This window comes from Setaria italica, chromosome III, assembly GCF_000263155.2.
Source record: "Setaria italica strain Yugu1 chromosome III, Setaria_italica_v2.0, whole genome shotgun sequence".
NCBI lineage: Eukaryota > Viridiplantae > Streptophyta > Magnoliopsida > Poales > Poaceae > Setaria > Setaria italica.
In genome coordinates, this window is record NC_028452.1 from 13,973,871 (window position 1) to 13,997,902 (window position 24,032).

At 45.8% G+C, this 24,032-nt stretch overlaps 4 protein-coding genes across 6 annotated transcripts; all 4 read right to left on the reverse strand.

Moving 5' to 3' along the window:
- Positions 1 to 1,243: 1,243 nt before the first annotated feature.
- Positions 1,244 to 2,241, reverse strand: LOC101774285 (photosystem II reaction center W protein, chloroplastic). Its single transcript, XM_004961510.4, has 2 exons — positions 2,028 to 2,241; positions 1,244 to 1,918 (listed from the first exon to the last, which is right to left on the reverse strand). Exons 1-2 carry the CDS (start codon positions 2,101 to 2,103, stop codon positions 1,593 to 1,595), a joined length of 402 nt encoding a protein of 133 aa, XP_004961567.2. The 5' UTR covers positions 2,104 to 2,241; the 3' UTR covers positions 1,244 to 1,592.
- A 260-nt stretch (positions 2,242 to 2,501) lies between these two features.
- LOC101774693 (40S ribosomal protein S15) lies at positions 2,502 to 4,815 on the reverse strand. Its single transcript, XM_004961511.3, has 4 exons — positions 4,660 to 4,815; positions 4,403 to 4,557; positions 4,235 to 4,292; positions 2,502 to 3,057 (listed from the first exon to the last, which is right to left on the reverse strand). The coding sequence occupies exons 1-4, from the start codon at positions 4,660 to 4,662 to the stop codon at positions 2,809 to 2,811; spliced, it is 465 nt and encodes a 154-aa protein (XP_004961568.1). The 5' UTR covers positions 4,663 to 4,815; the 3' UTR covers positions 2,502 to 2,808.
- A 312-nt stretch (positions 4,816 to 5,127) lies between these two features.
- LOC101775094 lies at positions 5,128 to 10,014 on the reverse strand. The gene is made up of 8 exons (XM_004961512.3): positions 9,381 to 10,014; positions 8,502 to 8,725; positions 8,331 to 8,392; positions 7,101 to 7,322; positions 6,708 to 6,837; positions 6,067 to 6,398; positions 5,748 to 5,889; positions 5,128 to 5,555 (listed from the first exon to the last, which is right to left on the reverse strand). The coding sequence occupies exons 1-8, from the start codon at positions 9,487 to 9,489 to the stop codon at positions 5,292 to 5,294; spliced, it is 1,485 nt and encodes a 494-aa protein (XP_004961569.1). The 5' UTR covers positions 9,490 to 10,014; the 3' UTR covers positions 5,128 to 5,291.
- Positions 10,015 to 11,031: 1,017 nt separating this feature from the next.
- LOC101775502 (MATH domain-containing protein At5g43560) lies at positions 11,032 to 21,422 on the reverse strand. 3 transcript variants are annotated; one of them, XM_012844810.3, is made up of 13 exons: positions 21,241 to 21,422; positions 20,568 to 20,785; positions 18,471 to 18,585; positions 17,418 to 17,506; positions 17,263 to 17,331; positions 17,033 to 17,162; positions 16,532 to 16,690; positions 16,065 to 16,428; positions 15,282 to 15,391; positions 14,555 to 14,711; positions 14,183 to 14,373; positions 13,904 to 14,102; positions 11,032 to 13,271 (listed from the first exon to the last, which is right to left on the reverse strand). In XM_012844810.3, the coding sequence occupies exons 2-13, from the start codon at positions 20,743 to 20,745 to the stop codon at positions 11,256 to 11,258; spliced, it is 3,777 nt and encodes a 1,258-aa protein (XP_012700264.1). In that variant the 5' UTR covers positions 20,746 to 20,785; positions 21,241 to 21,422; the 3' UTR covers positions 11,032 to 11,255. The 3 variants fall into 3 exon arrangements, with proteins under 3 accessions (XP_012700264.1, XP_004961570.1, XP_004961571.1); XM_004961513.4 differs by having other exon boundaries at positions 11,032 to 13,274; positions 21,241 to 21,418; XM_004961514.4 differs by having other exon boundaries at positions 11,032 to 13,274; positions 18,471 to 18,582; positions 21,241 to 21,417.
- Between the last annotated feature and the right edge of the window lie 2,610 nt (positions 21,423 to 24,032).

Below are 24,032 nucleotides of genomic sequence, written 5' to 3' on the forward strand. Positions count from 1 at the left end.
GCCTGGACTACGCCGTGCTTGGTGGCGACAGGGGTGCCGTGGGAGGCCGTGGTGGGTGGTGGGCCCGAGGATGGCGTGGGGCCGCCGCCGCCGGCGGCCGCCGGGTTGGTCACGAGGAGCAAAGGTGCAGGCGTCGCAGCGGAGCCTATGGCGTCTCGAAATCGATTTGGGATTGGCGGTTGGCTCAATCTCGATTACGGGAGGGGCGCTTTCCAGCTCACAGATGGAACAGCCGGTGCGTGGGGCGGCGCGCGGTGACCGATGCCTTGGTGCGCGCGCCCAGGGAAAAAAAGGCGCGCGGCAGGGGTGGGGCGGGATTAGGGAGGACCGGGGCGTCGTGAATATTTGCGTGGTAAGGGGTGTTTTTTTTCACGTCGCCAATCTTTTGGGAAGTTTTAGGTGGACAGTTGGAATTTTTTTTTCTTTTATTCCCTAGAGAAGGTATTGGGGTCTTTTCTAGTTGCTCTTAGTTATCTGAAAATGTAAGCATGAACCGCGTAGCGGCTGGAAGTTTCAATAATGTTTTTCAGTCGATTTTTTGGTGATTATTGTATGCAATCTCTTTCGATTTTTAGTGGTGTAAACATCTGCATTTGATTATCGGCACGCGCTTTTTTGATCAGTGATCCCCTAAATTTTGTTACACTCCCTCCGGTGACTATCAAGTATTAATTGACGTTCAGACAACAAAAGAGTAACTTGCAATAAGTTGCCTGAAACGTCTACTATTTCCGATGAAGTAATATATTTTATCATATCATCTGTGGAATGGCCGAATTCTGCTTCATGTTAGGCCCCGTTTGGATCATTGGAATTGAATTCCATCCTAATAATCATAATTTAGACACAAATTAATTAAGCTAATATAATTGTATGTGGAATATAGTTGTATATTATAGTTGGTGATATAGGAGAGATACTTATATGCTGCACTTCTACTATAGAGAAGCGAGTCTAAGAGCGTGCTATAAGAATTGAATTCCATTCTAATAACCATAATCTATAGAATCAATTTCTATCTCTCACCCCATGAATTTAAGATAGGCTTATATCTAAACTTTGGAAAGTTGTGGAATGCCACATTCCAACATAAATTAGCCTACTCCATTAAATAGATTCCAATTCCTTCAAAATGAAGGGACCCAAACGGGACCTTAGTGTTTTCCTATGTGCCAACTCTGCTTCATGTTAGCATTGGCAACATTAACAATGTTCTCATAGTTAATCTAAAACATCAAGACTATAAACGTGAACTAGAGTTCAGTTTCCATATGGTCCTATAGAATATTCTTCTCCCATACACAGCAAACAAATCAGATGCTAAAAATGCCACGCATGACACTGCCACAGTGCTATCAAATTTCATACAGTACAGCATGTGCACACAGCATCTTTCATGCAATCTCAAACCACCACAAACCAACTATACTAAGTACTCTTCATTACCATCTCAGACGCAACAGCTCAGTTACAGTCGCATACAGCCATGTCTTCAGTTGCAGACTTGCAGTTGCAGTTGCACCCACAGGTCGAACTCACACAGAGGTCAAGCTGAACAAAACAGCTAGTAGAAATCAAGAGGATTTCACAAATCACAGGGAGAGGCCGCCGGACTCCTCGTCCTCGTCGAGCGTGGAGGTGTAGACGGTGTAGAGGGACCAGATGAGGCCAAACACGCCCAGCAGGATCCACCCCAGCAGGTTGTTGCTCAAGCCCAGGCTGAGCCCGGTGCCCTCCGTCGACATCCGCTCGTCCACCAGCGCCAGCGCCGGCGACGACGTCGTCATCGCGCTCGCCACGGCCAGCAGGGACGACGCGCCGGCGGCCGGAGCCGCCGCCCCCTTGCCGCTGCCGTCCTGCTGCCTCGAGCAGGCGCTGCACCGCACCTTGTCGGCTCTCGCTCTCAGCTGAGGCAGCCCTGCAGTTTGCACAGCAGCCTCCCTCATGTCAAGAGACGCCTTACACGCCGCGGCCAGATGGCTGCCGGCCTTCTGGCACCAGATCTCGAAGATGATGGATGAGCTTACCGTGAGCCTGAGCTGGCCTGGCCACGGAGGCACCAGCGAAGAGGGCGGCGGATCCAGCGGCGCTGATGGTTGCCATTGCTCTCACTCGCGAGGTCTGGTGTCTGGGTGTGGTTCTAGATGGAACAGGTGACAAGTGGAGAGTGAGCTTCTTGGTGGTGTTATTCTCCAGGCGTCCAGCCGAATTGCTGCCGCTCAAAGTGTGGCTGCCGAAGGCTCGGTCATCCTTGTGCACATGGCATATCTTTCTGGAGCGAATGGGAGATGGCCACGAATACCCGGCGATTCCCATAGGAAAATAAGCAGGCGTCAACACAGCCACGTCAGCTTACCCGGCGACTCCTGACTACCAGCTCAGATACAGCAAATATAAACAAGGTGCAGCAGCAGCACTACGGGACTACGGCAAGTATATGTTCCAGAAGTCCATAACATGCATGATATTGGTACCACTCTAAAAAAAAGGAGCATGCATGATAGCAAATTTGCTGCCCAGCTGAATGAATGGGCCAGGCAGATTGCATGTTATGGAATTGACAGGTGCGACACAACGATGACAGCGAAGTCGCAGAAAGACAATGGGGAGGGAATTGCACCATAGACAACATATCTCCACTTTCAATTTGAAAACAGAAATTGCGCTCAGGTTCTCACAACTCCACTGAAAAACCAGAATTCATTGTTTGACAAACTTTCCTCAGGCAAAACACTAAGTGCTAAGGAACAAAATCTTATCTGATAATAGATAACAGCAGGCCCAGAGATGAGCATGCCCTGGGATCCTTCACTTGAGAGGGATGAACCTAGAGGAGTGGGTGGCACCGATACCGGGCCTTCCGTGCTTGACAGGCTTGTAGCTGATGGAGAATTCAGCAAGGTAGTGCCCAATCATCTCAGGCTTGATCTCAACCTGGTTGAAGGTCTTCCCGTTGTACACTCCAATTATGCTGCCTATCATCTCTGGCACAATGATCATGTTGCGCAGATGGGTCCTGACAGGCTCAGGCTTCTCACCAGCAGGTGCTTCCTTTTTCTGTACATATACAGAAAACAAAGAATGGGTTAATGGCTTAGCCTTATGATCCCAAAGCAATAGCGCACAATACAAAATGCAACAGTGTCAATAGCATAATTTTTACACTTCATGGCAATAATTTAGAAATGGTCAGTATAAACTGAGAAAACTCTACCAAATTATCTTCTCGATCAAATGGAATCAAAATCTGTAGACAAATGCATTCTCAAGTCTCAATGATTATTTATACAAGCCCTATACTAATTGATATGGGTAAAATAAGAGCATACACACTCTAATTAGAAATATCATTGCCATAATTAGGGTGCTCCGTAGAGATGGCTGCTGCAGCGCTGCGGCTGCAGCTGCAACAGCCAAGTGGGCGGCCTGAGGCTGAGCTGTGGGCCTGATGTCCCGTGCAGCTGCAGCTGCTTGTGCAGCCAGCACAAACGAAGAGTCCGAATATTCCTTATGAGAGGTGTAAGAAGTTAATGAACTAGACAGACTATTCTGAACTACTCTATAGCTTGAGCTCCATTAGACTACTCCGTAATACACATTCCAAGGACCGGTAACAAAGTCATCATCTGCGGATTGGCAGCACAGCGTAACTTTCAAGGTCGAACTAACATTTCAGCTACATCAACAACCAAACATACGATACATTTGAATTTCACAGCTGATAAATTGGTATGTGCTTATAGCATGTGTGTTCGATGAACAGCAGAGTCTTCTGTTCAACAAATAATGACTCCATTTCAAACAGTAATTTTATTGTGTTAAAGTTCAGATGTAGCAGTTTTGCAGAGAAGCTATCAAGCATTGCATGACAGAATACATTCAGTTAGCTGAACTTTCAGCCATTTCCTATTACGGAATGTAACAATGTGTGCTGCAAAATTATTGATACACCTCCAAATTAATCATCTATACTAGTCTGAAGCAGAGTATTTTGCCAGAAAATCAGAAGTGAAAAATAAACATCGTGCTTATGAGCCAAACATATGGCCATTATTCGCATCTGAAACTACATCCCAAAGAAACTACAAACGGATGAGCTGCTATATGCAATCAACACCAAGACTACAGAAACTGCAAATTCTAGCATCCCAGCATCAAAATTTACAGAAGGTAATGAGTACGATAACCAAGCAATCAGCAAAACTAAATCGTGGAGAGGCAGAGACTGCATTACCGCCTTGCGCAGCCTCTTGATGAGAGCCATCGGCTTCCTCTTCAGGCCCCTCTGGAACCTAAATCCATACAAAAACACAAACGGAGTCAGAACATTGATCAAACAATCTATCCGCCAGCACCGAATCCCATAACCAAAGCACCATTTCCTGCCGCATCTGGCACCTACCTTCTGCGGGCGCGGGCGGGGAAGAGCTGGACGAGGTCGTCGGTGGACATGTCGAGGAGCGCGTCGAGGTCCACCCCGCGGTAGCTGTACTTGCGGAACGTCCTCTTCTTGGGCTGCCCCGCGGCGGCGACCTCCGTATCGACGTCAACGTCCGCCTGCGAGACACCACCACGCGGGCAAAGGGGTTAGTTACCTCAGCGACGGCGAAATGCGTTGGTGTCCGGGATTCGAGGAGTGTGAGAGCTGTGGCCACTCACCATGGCTGCGGCTGGTTGCAGGATAGGCTGCAGGGGAAGACGAAGCGCGGCGGGGCGGTGGAGGCGGAGGCGGCGGCGGTGGCGGCGGCTCTAGGGTTTGGAAAGGATGGCGAACGAATGTGGCCGCGGGTATTTTAGGTACTCAGCTATCTAAACTGGGCCGTCAGAGGCCCACAATGGTGTGGATAAAAGGAAGGAGCCCGCGCGCGCCTTGGAGAGGCTGCGGACGGAGCGGGCCGGAAGTGAGAAGAACGACGCAGTGCTAAGTTTTTTCTTTTTTGAAAATAATTCATGCCAAGTGCCAACACGGTTGGGTCTCAAAAAAAAAAAAAGTGCCAACACGGCTCCTCTGCGACTATGCAAAAAATAAGTTTGCGGCGCAAACACATCAATCCTTGAGATTTGCAAATTGCCATCATGAGAGATCTTATTGTTTTTTTTTCAAAACACAGTAAAGACACTCACGCGTTTAATATGGAAATCAGTTTGGATAACTAGTTCGGAGGAATCACTGCATGATTATTTTCAAGGGTCAAATTCCGATGTTTGAAAAGAAGCCAAAAATTATAGGCTCCCTCCACAATCAAGTTTACATGGACTGCGACTTCTTTTTTCTTGGGATGGTACGCCAGTCAGCCAGCGGCTACAGCAATGCGGGTCTGAAAGCGCGCCTCGCCCTTCTCGATGGCAGCCTTGAGCTCCCGCTGCGTCGGTGCCCTCGACGGCGACATGACCAGGTCTTGCCACACTGATGACGAGCCGCCGGTCGGTTGGCCGTCGGCGTACAGCTCGTGGACGCAGTCGGCCTCCTCGTTCAAGCTGCTCACTCTCTCTAAGCAGCCGATCTCTTCAGGATCCACCAGCAAATTGCTCCCGCCATCCTTCCATCCTATCAACTGCATCACGGGATCGGCTTTCAGCAAACGTGATAATAATAGTAGTGGAAGTAGGAGGCGGCATGCTTGAAACACAAGGGCATGCTGCAGGCATTTGACTATTCCATGTAAAATGCCTGTAAAATTTCTTGTGAAATTCATGTGCCCAGAAATGGTTCGGTCTAATCATGTTAGTCTGCCATTTTAGTTTACCTTAGCAGAACCCAAGGTGTTGGTGCTGTAGAGCCTTGCATTGTCAACAAGGCTGCAGTAGCTTCTGAAAGCGGTAGCAAATCGCTTGTGAGACTGCAGCTGTGACTTCACCCTCACTGCTCTACCGGTGATTACAGCTCTCCTGCAAATTGTGAACTTTTATTAGCGCACAGTGTCTGAATGCAGGTAGTAGGCAACGTTTCCTGAGATGACTGTTTCAATGTGAGATATTCAGAGCTCAATGCATGGCAATGCCTGAATGGGCAGAATGTTATTGATATAGTCGCTAATGTTGGCATGGATAAGCTATGAGCTGCACCTGATTCCCCTGACAACTGCTAGATAGGCATCGCAGACCACACCCACGAGCTCGATCCGGTAAGGCTTCCTTCCTGTTGCCTCGTTCTCCTCTTCAGTACTAGAATCCTCAGCCTCAACCGGCTCCCAGTACTCCTCGGTTATCGTCCCATCATCGCTGACCTTGTAGCCGCGTCCCATGCGGTACCGCTGCCTGTGCACGTCCCTGGCCATGGCAATTGTTTGCTCCACGAATGGCTCCCAGGACAGAGTGCCATCCATGATCACGTCCCGGCCTTCGTTGAGGGCAGTGACAAGGAGCGAGGAGGCCGCGTCCAATGATGACTGGTGCACCTGCATCGTCATTATGGGTCATTGAGGCCTAATTTTCAGTCAGAACATCTGTACAATATAGAACTGTAAGATCATGATGTTTAGAGATATATATTGATCTGGAAACTAGCCGTAGTTTGGACTGGTTACTTGTTTCAGGTTTTCAGTATGCTTGCAATTTGCACACAAGGTTGGGGTTTCTTTGAAAGTCTGAACCATCACAACATTGAATGTTGCAATGTTATGCATTTTGACTTGTTAGCTAGTGAGATATAATGCATACTCACGATAATTATTTTATTGATAGCGGATATGGTAAAAACTATTTACCAGCTCTGCCGTCCGCAGCATGTCATTGTGATGGCCTCTAGAGCTAATGGCTCGGTAGATTACATCGGTTTCCTTGAATGCATCTGCCTCCACCACCACTGAATTCGCTGATGCTCCAGACCAAAATGCTCTGCAAATCAAGAAATGCATACCATGACGATCAACATATATCCAGATAGTATCGTATAAGGTGTGCTCTGTCTATTTTAACTGCTACAATTGATTTGGTGAAATTCACCAGGATTGTTTTTTCCCCTTCTCAATTAATTCTAACAACAATCATCTTTCCTACATCAACATGTTTTTATTTTTCATGAAACTGGAAAGGTAAGACTATCAACACAGTTTAAAGGGAAATGAACAGAAATTAAATAGTAGAAATGGTAAACTTACTCCTTGAGGATATCTTTAAGTACAGTGCTCTTGCCGGCTCCCATCCCACCACCCATCAGGAGTAAAACCGGGCTGCGGTTGCAGTGCGCTACCGGGACCATCACATCATTCCGTGGCGAATCATCACGGCTAGATGGTCCTATGGCCTTCAGTTCCTCAACCAGTGTGGAGAAAAACCTAGTGACCTTCAAGCTTCTTGTCACCCTCTCAAATCTCTGTTCCCTATGTTCAGTGGAGGACCAATACATAATCATTAGTGTGGGTGGAACAACAGTCGTCTTATTGTGTAGTTTAAAGTTTAAAAAAACAGGAACGGGTCAGTTAATTATGCATGCCTTTTCATAAAGAACAACCATCGATGAACTAAATTCTAAGTATTTCCTCGATTAGAATTCCTTGTATGGGAATTCCACAACCGCAGAACATAAATGCTACAGCAAATGGACACAATGAGCAGCACACATTTCCTGTATACCTATTTACTTCTATGCCTGAATCCAACCAGTCTTATATCCAGTCTTACACCTATTTACTTCTATGCCTGGACACAATAGACTCTTTGCATGTTTTGGTGAGAGATTCAATGCCTGAATCCAACCAGTCTTATATCCAGTAGCACACTTCAATTTTTGAACAAATATGCTCTCATTAAATTGTTGTGTCACTTCGACAAATACACTATCAATTATTGCTTTTATGTTTAGAAACGGGAATTGCATAATTAACCATCAATTATTTTGAGTCATGACAAAACATCTCTAATCAGAAATGTACATTGGACATAAAAGTTCTTAACATCTGATTACATGCGAATTCAGAAGATGTAGTTTCTGTTGAAGTGTCCATTTGCAATCTGAATATGATCTAGCACCACATTAGTGTAGTACTGGTAGCTTATTATTTGGTCAGATGAGAGATAAGATACAGCATACAGGTCAACAGAATAAATAATAAGGTGCAAGCAACTAGTACATCAAGGAACGTGATCAAACATTAACAATTAAGGAGAGATTCTCAGAACATAAAGTATCGATGAATTTTCATTAATGACACTCCAATCAAGAGATCACATGGTTTAACTAATACGTAAGGTTGAAGACTTGAAGTAGAAAGTGCTTGTACTAAAAGTAATCAAGGAGAATTTGGAACTTAAAGTGAAAAGAGTGAATGAGCATAAGCAGTATAATATCAGCCACTTAGCAACCAGGTAGCATGAGGGTGGATACTCACCTGGTGGCCTCTAACACCATGTTCTTGAACCTTCTTTTGGTCACACCTTCCACAGTGAGAACCTGTCGAGATCATTACTATATCAATATAGAAAAGATAGTGTAAGGAGAGTTTAACTAGGACTAGGAGACAATAGGCGGTAAACTTCAAAAGTCATTGTACTCCCTTCACCTGGGTAATTATGTAAGTTGCATAGTTCCAATGGAAGGAGAAGTAGCCAAGTATACACTTGTCGAGTTCCTCGATAAACTTCACAATCAGGGGGTCAGGGTCCCCGCTATTTTGGAAGAATGCAAAAATATTGTCTTCATAGCCCTTATTCTTCCTCAGGTAATCGTAAGCTAGTGTGCACAGGTGGGGGCATTCATTGACATCGTCAAATCCAATTTGCCTAGCTGAAAAAGAAGCAGAATTTCCTCATGGACGCAAACATGGCAAGAGTGGGGGGAACCGTGCAGGCCCCAAGACCACAACGGTAACTAGTCAATCACAGGTCTTAAATCGGCATATAGCACGAAATGTGCAAAAGTACAACAAGAACCAGTCAATCACAAAGAATAAGTGGCATATGGAATCTAGATCTTGAGTGTGGCGTGCAAGCATTAGAACCATAATTTCGTATAAGCAAGTTGGCTCTACACAAATCTCTCCACGGCACCTAATAATTTATGCCAACCCTGATGCTTCTGCACTGGTATTCCGAGCTGTATCCTTATATCTTGGGTCGGGCAAAGTAAACAAAACAAATAGAAATGCGAACCCCGACGAGTTACCCCAGTTATTAGCCTGATGAACTGGGTCAGTTCTATCACTGTTCACTAGCACCAACGATGATTGCTTTAGAGTAAATTGACATCCGAACAGTACCCCATGAGGCCATCAGTCAAAAACTCAAAACTGGAACCCAAAGCTGATGGTTCTCCCGACGTTACGGATGGAACGCAAATCTTACTTTTACCACACGCAATTCAAGTCGCAGAGCCAATCCATAGAATCCGGATGCTACCATCAGCAACAGAAAGGAAGCGGGAGCAGATTTGGGGGCCGTACCGACGTAATGCGAGAACCTCTCGAGCTCCTGGACGCGGCTGGAGGGCGACACCAGCAGCCGCGGCGACAGCAGCTCCGCCGCGGAGCCCGCCGCCCCGTCGTCCCTCATGCCGGCGCCCCTGCTCCCTCCCTCCCACCCTCTCGCACCCGGTAGGCAGGCAGGCACCAGGCAGCGTCAGGCGGCCGAGCGCGTGCGGGGCGACGACGACGCCAGGCGAGGTGACGCGGTGCGCAGGCCTGCCGCTGCCAGGACCATGCTGCGGTGTCGGCGTCAGCAGAGGTGAAGAATGGGGTTCGGCCGACGGGGCACCGACCGACAGCTCCTCAAGCGAGGGGCGCGCGGAGGAGTGTGACAGTGGCGTGGCCGAGTACCCCACGGAATCCGCTCCACGTCCAGTCCACGGACGCTTGCGCGGCGGGAACGGCGGCGACTGTGGACTGGCACGGCGCGGGGGCGATCGCTGAAAAGTAGGCGAGGGGCGCTGCGCGACGCGAGGCGGAGGCGGCGGGCGGATTGAAGGGGGGGGGGGGGGGTGGACGGGTCGCTCGTGGACCTCGCTGCCTCGCTTCCGCGCACGCGCGGCCGGTGGGTGGAGGGTGGCGATGGCAGGATCGCAAAGCGCCAACGGTCAACGGCGCGCACCCCTATCTGCTCGACGAGTTCAAGGGATGCACCCATCCACGCCTGTTTTCGGATCGAGGTGGGGGGCCAGGTGGCCACGTTATCTGCTCTTACTGTTCACCGGTGAGATCGCCACCGTGCCGGGACCGGGATGTCAAGCGGATGATGACGTTGATGGCGGCGGCGCGGCTTATTCGAGCTGGGGCCTTGTTTCAGTCCGTGACGGCGTGCCGGTCCGATTTTAGTAACGACGTTGACGTTTATGCATCTTTTAGCCATGCCTTTTCTTTTTAAGAACGGAAAGAATGAGCCAGGTTTTCTTTTACCCAGTATTCATTCCTCTCCTTTTTTTTTTGAAAGAATATTCATTCCTCTCCTTCCTCGTTCGAGGAGGTGAGGCTAATCAGGAGGACTAAACATGAATTAATTATAAAATTAATTACACATATGGAGGTTAATTCGTGAGACGAATCTATTAAGTCTAATTAATTCATGATTAGTACATGTTTACTACGAACTAATTAGACTTAATAGATTCGTATAGTGAATTAACCTCCCCTATGCAATTGGTTTTGTAATTAATCTACTCCCTCCATCCCAAATTATAAGTCACTTTGACTTTTTTGATACATTCACTTTACTATGTATATAGATATAATAATATGTCTAGACGCATAACAAAGTAGATGTATCAAAAAAGTTAAAGTGACTTATAATTTGGGATGGAGGGAGTACGTTTCATACTCCTCTAATTAATATCTAATTATGCGACCTAATTATGCGACCTAATTAGTATCTAATTATTACTAATTATTCGACCCGACGTGACAGGTACGAACCAAACGATACCTTAGAATAACCAGTTCAGTTTTCTTGACAATGTAAAATGTATTAGTAAACCTATGCAGCGCCACCGGCCAGCCACAGTCGCAGGTCAGTCTCCTCTGCAAGTAGAGCTGTACCGCTAGCCTGAGAGATAAGCATAATAGCCGACCATTTTGCAAACCCTTAGGTCTGCGGAACACAGTATACAGTAACTCTGAAGAACGTCATTACGACAATACAACGTTTAACCAGAAAAGGCACTCGGATTAGGCTTAATCACGGCGGGGACTTTACAGGATGTATCTCTTTTCTTTCCCTTTTAAAACTTAAAACTTGTAAATTACATGGCACACCAGCTCAGGCCCGGAACCCATCATCTGTTACAACAAGCATTATTCCGACTGTAAGACTGTATACAGGACCTCCCATTACCAGCGACCGTTGGCATGGCGGCGCCACACGGAGACTCCGTTCACCCCGCCCCCCAGGTTAGTGTAGTCACCAACCTGGTGGTGGTATCCATTTGTGTTAGCTCCAAGACTCACCGCTGGATTAGGAGAGCCATTCAGCCAAGGCTTTGAAACACTTATGTCGGACAGGCCATTAGAATAAGTACCCATCGAGGGAAATTGCCTTTCCCTCAGCCCATGGAGGGCACTCATGTCATAGGACCTTGAGAATCCATCATCGTAGTAATGGTCGGTTGAATTGAACCGACCAGGGCTACTAACAGAAGCCATCTCCATATCTGCCAAGTTGCCTCTCGACGAAAACGGCCGGCCAAAAGCATGGTAATCTTGACGGAATGAATCTGGCATATTGCTGTTGATATGATCCTCCTCAAGCAAATCATTTATGATGTCAAGGTGTGGAAATTCTTCTGGTACTGGTCCCTGCTGTTGGTGCCAGACATGGCTATCGCTTGTCCCAGATTGGAACTGCCTAGATTGCAGTCCTCCATACCTGCTGAGCTTTTCTGTTCCTCTGCTACTTGCTTGCTGATAACTATCATCCCTCCGTGGTTGTTCATATGCTTGACCATTGGTCATTTGTTGGTAAGGAGCCTGATCCCTCCAGAGATGCTTATTAATGTTACTATCACCTTTCCACTGCTGCCAGCTGTCATGTGCTTCTAATTTGCCCAGCCCAGACTTCAACACATGCCTAGTTGACAACTGATCAGGTCTTCCAGCAGGAGGCATCATAACTGCTGTACTTGATGCATATGCCGACAAAGGCTGCGAAAGGGTGGTATCTTGGCTCAGAGAAGTTGAGTGATATGAAAGGCTTGCAGATGTTGTGCACAGGCCAGCCTTACCAACAATGGCATTACGGTATGTCTGAGGAGTATAAGGTGGGGCAGAAGGGGAGGGACCATTTACTGATCGTCCAGCTGCTTCACTCATAGAGCAAGAAAGCAATGAAGAAATGTGAACATGTGAAGTAGTTGGTGCAGTTGATCTTGGTGTGGGGAACACAGGTGCACTTGAAGGCCTCGATGCTGTAACCTCGGAAACTAAGTTGGCTGTGACCTTCCTGAAAGTAGCTGCTTCTGGAGCTTCAGAGTTAGCGTCTGAAGAAGTTTGTGGCAATTCTGAGGATGGCAGGGCTGCTTTATCAACTTGTGGTAGTCTTGGGGGAGCTGGAATAGATTTCTCATGCACTGATGATCTTGAAGGACCAGAAGCATCTTTACCACCTGTTGGTGATTTCACCAGAGCTGGAGAAGCTTTGTCAACTGGTGTAGACTTGGGAAGAACTGGCGTTGCTTTGTCACTGGCTGGAGATTTGGGGCAAACTGGAGGTGCTTTGTCAACTGCTGGAGATTTGGGGCGAATGGGTGTTGCTTTGTCAACTGCTGGAGATTGGGAACGAACTGGAGCTGCTTTGTCTACAGCTGGAGATTTTGGACGAACTTGAGTTGTTTTGTCAATTGCTGGAGATTTGGGGCGAACTGCCGGTGCTTTGTTTATGGGTGGAGATTTGGGAGGAACTGGAGTCACTTTATCAACCAAAGGCAGTTTTGGGGGAACTGAAGCAGCTCTATTGATTCGCGGTGATTTTGAAGGAAGAGGGGCATCTTTATCCACATCAACTGCTGGTGGTTTAGATGCTGTGTTGCCTTTCATTTTTGAACTCGATCCATTAACTTTGTTTGAAACTAGATCAATTTTTGCTGTGGCAGGAGCAGTCACAGCTTCAGTATTTGTAGGGGGTGGTATGCCTGAAACAGCTTCCTCTGGCATGCAATTGACCACAGAGACATCCTTAGTTGGCATTCCATTAGCTTTTAGATCAACTGCAACTTCTGAGGAATGCTTTGGGCTCTCTGGAACATCAGGTGGCTTCTCCAAAGAACTGGATGAGTTGGAAGACTCTGCTTCCTTTGCTTTCGCATCCCTAGCTTCAAAATGAGCTTTAAGAAGTTTTTGCCCCTCAATGTTCTTCTGAAAAAAAAAATGCAAAAACAAAGCATCGGTTACAGAAAAATGAATTGATTGATGCTAGTTATGAAGTAAACAACGAGCACTTCAAATGTAAGTTGGCAAACAAGAAAACATCAGCACATCCATGGATGCAACTGGCACATGTGTTTCACGGAGAAAACAAAGGAAGAGATATAGTCATATCAACATAACCGATCACCAACAGTAGAGCACAAAAAACTAATGGAAAAAGATCTGACATAATGATTTTGCTTGGAGATATAATTTTTCCGGATCATGAATGAATCAAATATATTATTTGTTCACCATTTTGCATTTGAACCATGAACTCAAAAGCATAAAAATATGATACACAGGAAAAACATTGTATCGATGATTTGGAGGAATCAGGATAGTCTTGACTCTTGAATCAATGAACTCAACCACCAAAACCATGTTCTCTACCACCTGGCTACCAGGGTGCCCCAGAATCATATTCAAAAAAAATAATGCATTTATGATATGCATCATAAACAAAAACCAATGGTCACAACTTAGACACTTCATTCACATATATATTGAAAATATAGTAGCCAAACTATGATTTTTATAACAAACAAACATAACTTCATTTGTAATAGTAAATTTACCTCGTGCAGACGCTGCCCTAGCTTACGAAGTTTATCCCTCAAGGTAAGTAGAACAGTATCCTGATCCAATTTTGGAACGGTGCAGAAGCCAGAACTATTGCGGCCTAAACCACCAGCAACACTAGAGGTGGAGGGAAGACCATCACCTTCTTCGGCAAAACCAACAATGCTTAAGCCCTTGTTATGCTGATTTTTCCCTCTGCACACAAGTCCAGTTGAAGAAAATGTGAATCTTACAAGAAAACACTGTGCAACCATCTTGTTTAACTTTTCACTAACCTATTTGGCATGTCTGATCCATCTGAAGAACCTTCTTCCAAGGCATCAACCTTTGCTGTCACTTCCACCACTGGTAAACCATCACTATTATCGATTGCAATTTCATCGTGAAATCTTTCCAGAATTTTCACTTCACATTTCTCATCTCTTTCCCTGTCTTTAACCTTACGATTGTTCTTCTTTTGTTTGGCCTGAAAAAGATATCAAGCATATCATAAACAGGACGGTATATGAGCAATAAAGGCATCAAGACAACAACAAGAGCTACAGGAAAGAACAAGGATATTTGAACACGGTTTTTTGTCAGTAACAAAGAAAAGATATGGACGACCAAGCCTGATGAAACTGCAAAACCTAGGATGATAACATCACCTGCTTTTTCTTCGCACGCTTGTCCTTTTCATTTGCTCCACCACCACGCTTCCCCTTCATATGATTTTCGAGAAGCCCTGCCTCCTCCTCCTCCTCACGAATAAGCTCCTCTTGTCTTTTCAAAGCAACAGCTTCTTGGTATGCAACTTCAATTCCACTGAAACAAAATGTAAGAAGCATAAGCCACCATTAGAAAAAAGCCGGCCCACAATTTGAAGATATTCAACCTTCCAAATTTCTTTTCAAAGTTCAAACCGAACTATAAAAGATGTCTTCCTCTATTGTGCATAAAAAATAACCAGAAAAATTCTTTTAGCCTCTTTTGAGATAGATAGTCAGCATGTGCTTTAGATGGTCATCAAATATAGTTGGTGCACTTGTGTCAGATCATATATCTTCGCATTCATAATAAGTTCAGCTGAAGACCGCTTCATACAGGATTTCTAGTATTTTCAACTTTAAGCCACCAGGTGCTGAATATTTGAATCAGACCATCTAACCTTTCAGTTCCAATCCTCATCAAGTTTGCTATGTCTAGTTTTGTATATATTTTAGTTGAATATTGAAATTTGAAGGGTTAAGTAGCTCTATAAGGATGCCCAGGACCAAGGATAAACCAGCGATGTCTGGGGATCAATCAGTTCTGAACTTCTGATACTAGCCAAGAGAATCAACTGCATCTAATAATCGGAATTCAGATGATCAAAATAGATACACCAATAGTTACCTAAATATATGAGATAGCACAAATGTTTCAAGTATCTTCAGGCCAAGTTCAGTTAGGCGTCTTTCCTCACGCTCCATAGAAACTTTGTAAACCTCGCCAGCAGTTCCATCCTACGAAAACCAGCATAACTAAAAGTGATTAAATGCAACAATGATTTCACTTCCAAGTACCATGCGATAAATATAAGCTAACCACTGCCCGGCCTACCAAGTCACCAAGATAGTTTAGACAACATACTAATCGTGTACTCAACATTTGTTTGTACAGAAAACATATCTATAGGCCCGACTTGAACTGGGAACCACCGTTTTAACAAGGGAAAAATTTATGAGCTACAAAAGGGTATTGTTTATATGATGTTATCTTTTTATGGGATTGTTGATATGATGCTGAGTAATAGTAAATGCAGTTAATAACTATCAGAAACTATACCACGTCACATACAGATTGCAACTCCAGTAAATAAACCTCTAGCTGAGCTCAAATGGATCATGAGTGCATAGACATGCTAGCAACAAAATTGCCCCAGTGTAATTGATCTAGTACCAAGAAAATTATATTATTCCTACCTTCATGATGTTATCTTTTTATGGGATTGTTGATATGATGTTAAGTAATCGTAAATGCAGTTAATAACAATCAGAAACTACACCACATCACATACAGATTGCAACTCCAGTGAATAAACCTCTAGCTGAGCTCAAATGGATCACCAGTACATAGACATGAGAAACTAGCAACAAAATTGCCCCAATGTAATTAAGAAAATTATATTATTCCAACCTTCATGCGGCTTTGGGAAGTTTTGTCATCCTTGGGAGCTAAAGGTTGACAAGGCAAGGGCTCTGAGGCTGCTCTTTTAATCAAAGGTATAACATCACCAGCCAAAACAAACATGTCCATGTCAATATGGACCATAGGTGCAGGTAGTTCTTCCAAGTCTGATACTTTTGTACTGCCTTTCTTTCCATTCACCTGGTATTCAAGTGCCTTCAGACTCGTATACAAAGAGTCCATCACTAATGTAGAAGTAACTTCTTTCTCTACAAAGAAATGCTTCACCAAGACTTTCAATATAGTGTCAGTCTTTTCCCTGGACATGCGACGCCTGGTGCTTGGGTCAATTGCTGACCAGAATCCACAAAAGCTGTAAGACCAACAAATATTTCAATGGCTGAAAGTTTAAAAAACACCAGCAACAATAACTAATTTATTATGACTGATTAAACTAGGAAAGCCAATTGTCTAACCTGGGCCATCTCGTCTTGTCCTCAATGAGTTTGCTAAGTTTACTCCGTCGCTCCTCAACAAAACGCCGGTATATTTGCTCCACTTGTGTCATATAGACACGAAGCAATTCTCTCCGATAAGGACGATCAAGGCAACGAAAAGGTCTATCCACTTTCTCCCTTAAATGTCCAAAATATAGCAGTCATATGTCAGCATTTACAAGATAATTTGCCAATACCACAAAGAAACAAAAGTGAGTAAATTGTCTCATATACAGAACTAACTGAGCACTATATACAGAACTAGCTGAGCACAACAATGGTTTGCTGGTTTGTTTACTGAAGGCTACAAAACTGGAGCAAATGCATCAGGCACTCCATATGGCATAGTCACGGCAGAATTAACAATGCATTTGCAGGGAGAAACACAATTTCTACACATATTTGGCAGACCGCTTGCAGAAAATTCATAAATTTTTGAACCAGAATCATGATCAATCAGAGCACAAACAGATTAGCTACCTGATAACCTGAACTTGAGCTATGATTTCAAGAACATCATCAACAAGAAAACCATCCTGAATCTTTGACAACTCCATAAACTTTTTCCATCCCCAATCATGCTCCTTCTTCCAGAACCTATGCAAAGTATCTACAAAAATTATTTAATTAATGCCTGAAGATGATGACAAGACAATTATTGTGGGCAGATCCATAGGAGGAAAAGTAGAAAACAGACCAGGTTAGCTCACCTGAGTATTTCATCTTTTTAGGATCTACATTGCCTACAGCTATAGTGAACTGTGCAAAATGGCTCCATCCTGGAATTGTCAGATCAGGATCGGGAAGTTAATATCAGTGGGACACTGGCATGTATAATATAGCAGCAGACACAATAACATCAAACCTGGGAGAAGTTTGTCATGATTAGCAACGCAAAGGAACAACGAAAGATGATTAGAGACATCACATCCCTGAGGATACACAAGAATATACCTGCATAATAACATTTTGGGAAAAAAATAAGCAAAAGAATCAGCATGTTATCATGCAGAAGGTGTACCGCAGAAAATGGGATAGAAGTGTAAGGTTTGTTTTATAAGCCCTCAATAAAACTATATAACTTTCTAGTATTAATAAATTCTCATGGGAAAAAAAGTCAAACCCATGGGGGTGTATTATATATGTAGAATGCAATACATTATGTTAACACTACCAGGATACGTCATCACTCCCTGTTCCCAGCTATGCAGAACCACCCACAACAAATAACTATGACGAAAAATAAACATATGGTGTCAATGGCGCAAATGAGAAAAATAATGTGTGACATATTCCAATCTCCAGCTTAGGGACAAATATTTCCAATTCAGACACCACAGAAAAGTGTATCAGTAAGATAAAAATGTTATACCTATACAATGCCATGAATCAGAAAAGTCTGTATTTTTCAGTGGCAAGAGTAAACACATCAACAAACATTTACTCAACGATAGGCTTTAGGGTTGTGATTGCACATGACAGGGGTGCACAGAAAGAAAACATTAGTGAGAACAAAATTAGCATAATTAGCATCTGTAGAATCAACATTAAAAAAGACAAGCCAAGCCATGGTAAAATCAGAAAATTAGATACAAAATTTGCTCAACTTTCAGTGCATAGGAAATAAGCACTTGCAACTTGCAAACAATGTCATATGAGGAAAAGAAGAAAAAGGCATGAGGTAACGTGCGAAGCATTGGCGACCATGAATGGTGTCATATCTAACCCAGTCCAAGTGATAAAGCAATTAGTTCATGATAGCATCTATCACGAATGGCAGATTCCGTCCCTCAAATGGCCAAGTCGCATTTGAAACTAGGTTAGATACTCACAGCAATGTTTAAGTTTTCTGAAAAGAAAGGCATAAAAGAGAAACACCAAGACAATGTTTCCAAATAATTGCCATCAAGCACTTTACCATTTGTAACCACCAGCTTCAAACGGCTCACTTTTCATTTCTCTCTTTTTCTCCTTTGAGAAGTTTTCAATTTTCCAGGTGTAACGTCCGAATAATTCCGAAGGCTTGGGGCCTGCTATTGCAATTCAAAGAAATGAGCTATTGAGAGGGCAAAACCAAACATAGGAACTTAAGAACACATGTTGCAATAGAAAACTATTACTAATAACAAAATGTAAGACATGAATGAGGCAAAGGGCTTGTATTTATCCTTGATGAAACTGCACATGTTGAATAAGATGAGTATGATCAGTGTGAACATCAACTTTCAGGAAGTTTCCAGTTTACTATACAATAAATTGAGGCTAATAAATAGCATATTAATAACACAGTCAAGAGGCAAAATAGAAAGGCAGTCAACGAGGTACTATGAAGACACTAAATAAAAACGAGAAGTGGCATAACAAATTTTGTTTCTTCACAAGAATAATTTGAGTCTGTGCACAATGTCAAGAATCATATGGCATTCTGACCTAATCATTATTTATCCTTTTTTAAATACAAACATTTATAATGAATTTAAAGTCCCGTACACCTATACAAAGCAAATCAGATATGACAAGATACCAAATGCATGACACTGTTGTGCCAAAATAACATCATGGTAAAAGCAACCAACATTTGTCAATCTTTATGCTAGTCATGTCCCAGCATGAAGGCACCTTGGATGCTGTGGCGCTGCATAATGGAGCAATTGGTACTCCCCCAATGCCAGAACGGTTACTTTTTTTGGACCTTACATAATTGGCAAAAAAAAAACTACAGTTTCACTTCTGAAAAAGACAGGCTAGAATTCCAAGTAGACCAGCTGCTAGTCTCCCAGTGCCACGAAAAAAAAGACCATTTCTCTTTGACCTTGCATACATAGCATGTTTCTAATATTGAATAACAGATGAACACTATGCAAAGATGAGTCTCCTAGGAGGTGGACTTATCACAACAGATATACACCAAAAACAATATAGTTATCCCAACTTATCCACCAGTTACTCTACTTCTAAAATTGCTGCTGTAAAATGTGCGAGGTGGGCAACGAGGCACTGATTAGAGCTGATTAGAGCCTGTATTCCAACAGATATACTTCCTACGAGGGGTCTTCGAGGGAAGGAAGGTAAGACAGAGGCAGCAGAGAAGAGGCAACGAAGAAGGATGAGAACCTGTTGGTGCTATATTGGGCTGGCCCGCTTAGCCAAGAGCAGTCCACGAAATGACTAAAAGCAAACCCTAAAAGCTCCTCTTCCATCCTTCACTCCTTAGCAGCAGCCGTCACCACGATGATCGCCTCCTTGTCCAGTCACCACGAATGGCAGAAATCAACGATGTGGAGGTTTTCAAGCAGCAGTCACCATCTCTGTTTCATGACCACCACCGCCGACTCACCATCACAATCACCCCTTTCCTCCAACAGCGCATTCGCTTGTCCCTCCTCCTCCGTACCAGCCGTCACGTGGCCCACCATGCCTAGCCTGATTAACCGTCACCCTGGACCACCTCCACCTAGTCGCTCTGGCTGCCCAGCCTGTCGACTATGCCCAACTTGTGCGGCGACAGGGTAGCACTAGCCGCCAAGGTGGCCGCCTATTTAGCCTTCTAGAGCACTATCTAAAACATTGAAGGAGGCTAAGTGATAGGAGCAGTCCATTTAGAGAAGGTAAGCACTTGTTAACTATTTCTTAAATTATCTGCCTCCTCGTGCGTGAGCACAGCATGGTTGGACCACCTTTATATAACAGATGGACTAATCCAGCTAACCATAAAGGCCTTCAGCTAGCATTAACTGATTGAAGATTGAACAAACCACATGCTCTGCGTTAAGGCTACAAACTTTTCAACTAGAGCTTTTGTAAGATGTCGGGACTTTGAGAATAAGCTATATGTCGTAGGGTCATAGGTTCTGCTTTTGCGACTGAAGCAGTTATATTTGTGCATATAGCAGGCATATCAGCTACGTTAATCACAAGGTAAGAACAGCATACTCTCCATCCAGAACCAAAACCATTAATACTCAGTGTTACACCAAAGAAACAGGCATTGGATCAAGCAAGTGCATTCACGCACCAGGGTCATCATCCTCGCCGTCCGTGTCCCAGAAGGGCGGGGACGTCGAAGGGCTGTCGCTATCTGCCCGCTCACAGGATCTCCACTCGGACAAGGACTCGCCGGACAGGCTGCGTTCGTCATCCCTCATCCCAGCTGTGCTTGCCGCAGAATCATCCGTAACTGCAGAACCAGCCATCCGCAAAATCCGCAACGGCTCCGACCAACCTTACTCGCAGCTGCATGCACGTAAACGGTAGCATCATCAACTTTAACTGAACCCGACACATGGAAATGCTAAATCTCCGGCCCGAGAATACTCCCAAAAGATCAAATCGACTAGCTCCCCCGAAACCAACATGAAACCGCCCCCAACAAGCATGCATATCACAGCCCAATCAATAGGAAACCCTCCAAATTCACTGAATTCCCATCGAATTCAGCGCGTAAGGGGTCAACTGCCCGAGCTGAAAATCGCCTCCCCGGACCAGACAGAACCCCAGCTCATCATCCGATCAGCTAACTTCCGGAACGATAGAAAAAAAATCAACCACCCAGCCACTCGAACCCTAACTACCCGACCCGCGCCACCGCCCACATCGAGCGCGCGCGCGCGCGCCCCCGCGGCGGCGCGGCGGCAGACGGGCGGGGGCGACCCCCGATCTAACAACGCGCAGGGCGGGTGGGGTTTTACCTGCCGCGGCGGCGGCAGCGGCGACAGTAGCGTGCTCGCGGCAGCGGCGGCGGCGGCGATGGGCGCGGACGCGGAAGGGGGGGAGGAGAGAGAAGGGAATATGTTTGGATTGGGGAATTGCGAGTTGTAGCAGCGAGCGAGACGGTCCCCGAGCCGAGCCGAGAGAGAAAGGGGAGAAAGGGAAGGGAGAAAAAAAAAAAAAGAGGAAGGTTCAGCCCCGTGAGAGCAGAGGCGGTGAGGTGGATGGCCTCGGCGCGGTCTGATCTCGCTTGCGTGCTCGCGTTGCCCGCGCGCGCCCGCGATGAGATGCGCGTGGCCCGTGCGGACGGGGATCGGGGAAGGGGAGGAGGAAAGCGGAAAACGGACGACAGAAATGGGGGCGAGGAGAGGATGCGGACGGCCTCCGTGGACTCTCTCGCTCGCCTCGTCGGCCTCGTTGGGCCATGTGTTTTCTCCCGGCGCTGCTGCGGGCAAAACTGAGCTAGGGCTTCGGTTTTGGGCTTTTGCATCTGTTGGTTTTTTAGGTTGCTTTGTGATGACTGATGATGTTTCCTCTGAGAGTAACCCAATCCAGTTATGTGCCTTTATCCGCCGTTTGCTTTTATGAATTCAAAGGTGTTCTACATTAGACATAGAAGTAGGGGTGGCAAAGGACCCTCTAATTTAGACCCTGTTTGGATACAGCATGTTAAAGTTTAACAGGGTGTTAAAACTTTAACACCCTCAAATGAAGTGTTAAAGTTTAACACATGAGGGTGTTTGGATGGTCTGATAAAATTTAACACCAAAGGTTGGAATTGACATCGTTACCCCTCAATTACTCCTCCTTTCTCTCCTCTCCTCTACCACTCCTCACGGCCAGATCCCAGTGGAGCTCCTTGATGGCCGCGCTCCTCCGCACGGGTCGTCGAGGACGGTGAGCACGAGGTGAGGCACACTGACGCGGTGGTCGTTGGCCTCAACGACGCCGCTCTCGATGCGCCGGTGGTGCGTGTAGGCGCGCTTGAGCGCGGCCGCATGGAAGGGCGAGCGGGTGCGGGGACGTGCTCGCTCACCCCACCACACAGGCGTCTCGAAGCAGCGGCGCTGGGCCGGAGAGCAGCACGGTCGCCGTGTGGAGTGGCGTGGTGTGCGTGTGGCGTCGCCTGGACGCGTACGCCATGGAGCGGGATAGCACGGCCGCGGCGTCGGGTGTCAGCAGCGGCGCGGGCGACGGCAGCGTGGCGATAGTAGGCCCCCTCCAGATCCGTGCGCTGCCTTCGGATCAGCGCGCCTCGGGATCGAGCTTCCGTTGTGACACCCCTGCAATTGCGGCCACCGCCATCGCCAACGGCGATAGGGAGGCGGAGGAGGAGTGGGAGGAGGAGGAGGTGGATGAGGACGGGGAGTTGGGGCCATGCGTCATGGGAGAGGAGTTGCGTGGCTGGCTTCGCCGCAGTTGGTAGCGGTGTTGGGTGGAGGCGGCATGGCCGGCGTTGGCGGCGGTGTCGGGCGGAGGCGGCGGTGTCAGGCGGAGGCGGCGGTGCCGGGTGGATCCGGGGAGGAGGGAGGGCACCGCGGCGGAGGAGGGGGGAGGGTGCCGTGGCGGAGGATCTGGCCAGGAGGAGGGGTGGCGCGACGGATCCGGCCAGGTGGAGAGGATGAGCAGGAGGGGAGGATGCGCAGGCGGCGGGAGGAGAGAGAGGAGAGAGGGGGTAACTTGGGAAAAAGTGGACTAGGGGACCACTTTTAACATCTTTAGTAAGTTTTAACAGCCCCTCCATGTGTTTATGAAAAATGAGGTGTTAAACTTTAACACCTCACTTTTAACACAAGTGTTTGGATAGAAAAGTGTAAGTGTTAAAAGTGGGGTGTTAAACTTTAACACCCTCTTCCCAAACAGGACCTTAGCCTAGCAAATTTAAGAATCAGGCTCAATAAGGACCGGGTCATAATATTATATGATTTTGAACTGAAAATAATAGGGCTGAGTTGGATTGTGAAGGAGTTATGAGAGTCATGATCCATTGCCACCCCTACATAAAAGTATAATAATTATAGGGGGTAAACGGAAACGGCAAACCTAAATGCTCGACCTTTTTATGAACAGAATTAGCGTTTGAGGTGAAACGGATATCCGTCTGATGGTTTACACATTGAAGTGATACGTTAGACATTTACACATTGAAGTGATACGTTAGACAATAAAAGCCCCCGTTTGGTAGAGCTTCGGCTTCTCATAAAACGGCTTCGGCTTCGGCTTCTTCGGTGGAGTGGCCCTTTTAGTGAAGTTGAAGCCGTTTTGCAAAACGTTTGGTAAAAGGCTTCTCAATGGCAATATATGTAATTTTATGATCACTTAATGCTTGGAGAGAGAGGAGAAGCTGGTGAAGCCACTTTTTTCGGCTTCTCCTCTCTAGTGTAAGCCGTTTTGCGGCTCCTCCCCGGTTTTGGTGGTGAAGCCGTTTTGAAATTAGTCCTTTGGTAGGGCTTCACCAAAAGCCGGTGAAGAAGCACTTTGAGAAGCCCTACCAAACGGGGCCGAAATGACTTGTGCAATGCTTTGCAAAAGAGGGAGCAAGATATCGTAAATGCAATGGATCTTCTGGAGTTCACAAAGGTAGAACTGGATGTTTTGAGACAAGATTCTGGATGGCAAGAATTCCTTACCAAGGTCACTTCTTTTTGTGAGAAGCACAATGTTAAAGTTGTTGACATGAATGGGAAGTATATTCCTATGCAAAGATCAAGGCAGTTCTACAGAGGTGCTATTAATTATCACCGGTTTCATGCTGATATGTTTTTGGGTGTCA

Bases quoted from the DNA above. Each gene is read 5' to 3' on its own strand.
- LOC101774285 (XM_004961510.4), bottom strand. From the start codon at position 2,103: ATGGCAACCATCAGCGCCGCTGGATCCGCCGCCCTCTTCGCTGGTGCC. The intron at 1,919-2,027 runs GTAAGCTCATCC...TGCAAACTGCAG, and splicing joins CAGGCCAGCTCAGGCTCACG to GGCTGCCTCAGCTGAGAGCG.
- LOC101775094 (XM_004961512.3), bottom strand. From the start codon at position 9,489: ATGAGGGACGACGGGGCGGCGGGCTCCGCGGCGGAGCTGCTGTCGCCG. The intron at 8,393-8,501 runs GTGAAGGGAGTA...TGATCTCGACAG, and splicing joins CAACTTACATAATTACCCAG to GTTCTCACTGTGGAAGGTGT. The intron at 6,838-7,100 runs GTAAGTTTACCA...CTTGATTTGCAG, and splicing joins CTTAAAGATATCCTCAAGGA to AGCATTTTGGTCTGGAGCAT.
- LOC101775502 (XM_004961513.4), bottom strand. From the start codon at position 20,745: ATGGCTGGTTCTGCAGTTACGGATGATTCTGCGGCAAGCACAGCTGGG. The intron at 17,163-17,262 runs GTGAGCTAACCT...TAATTTTTGTAG, and splicing joins TAAAAAGATGAAATACTCAG to ATACTTTGCATAGGTTCTGG. The intron at 15,392-16,064 runs GTTGGAATAATA...TGGTTTTCGTAG, and splicing joins CTTCCCAAAGCCGCATGAAG to GATGGAACTGCTGGCGAGGT.
- LOC101774693 (XM_004961511.3), bottom strand. The intron at 4,293-4,402 runs GTAGGTGCCAGA...GTATGGATTTAG, and splicing joins CCCGCCCGCGCCCGCAGAAG to GTTCCAGAGGGGCCTGAAGA. The intron at 3,058-4,234 runs GTAATGCAGTCT...GTATATGTACAG, and splicing joins TCAAGAGGCTGCGCAAGGCG to AAAAAGGAAGCACCTGCTGG.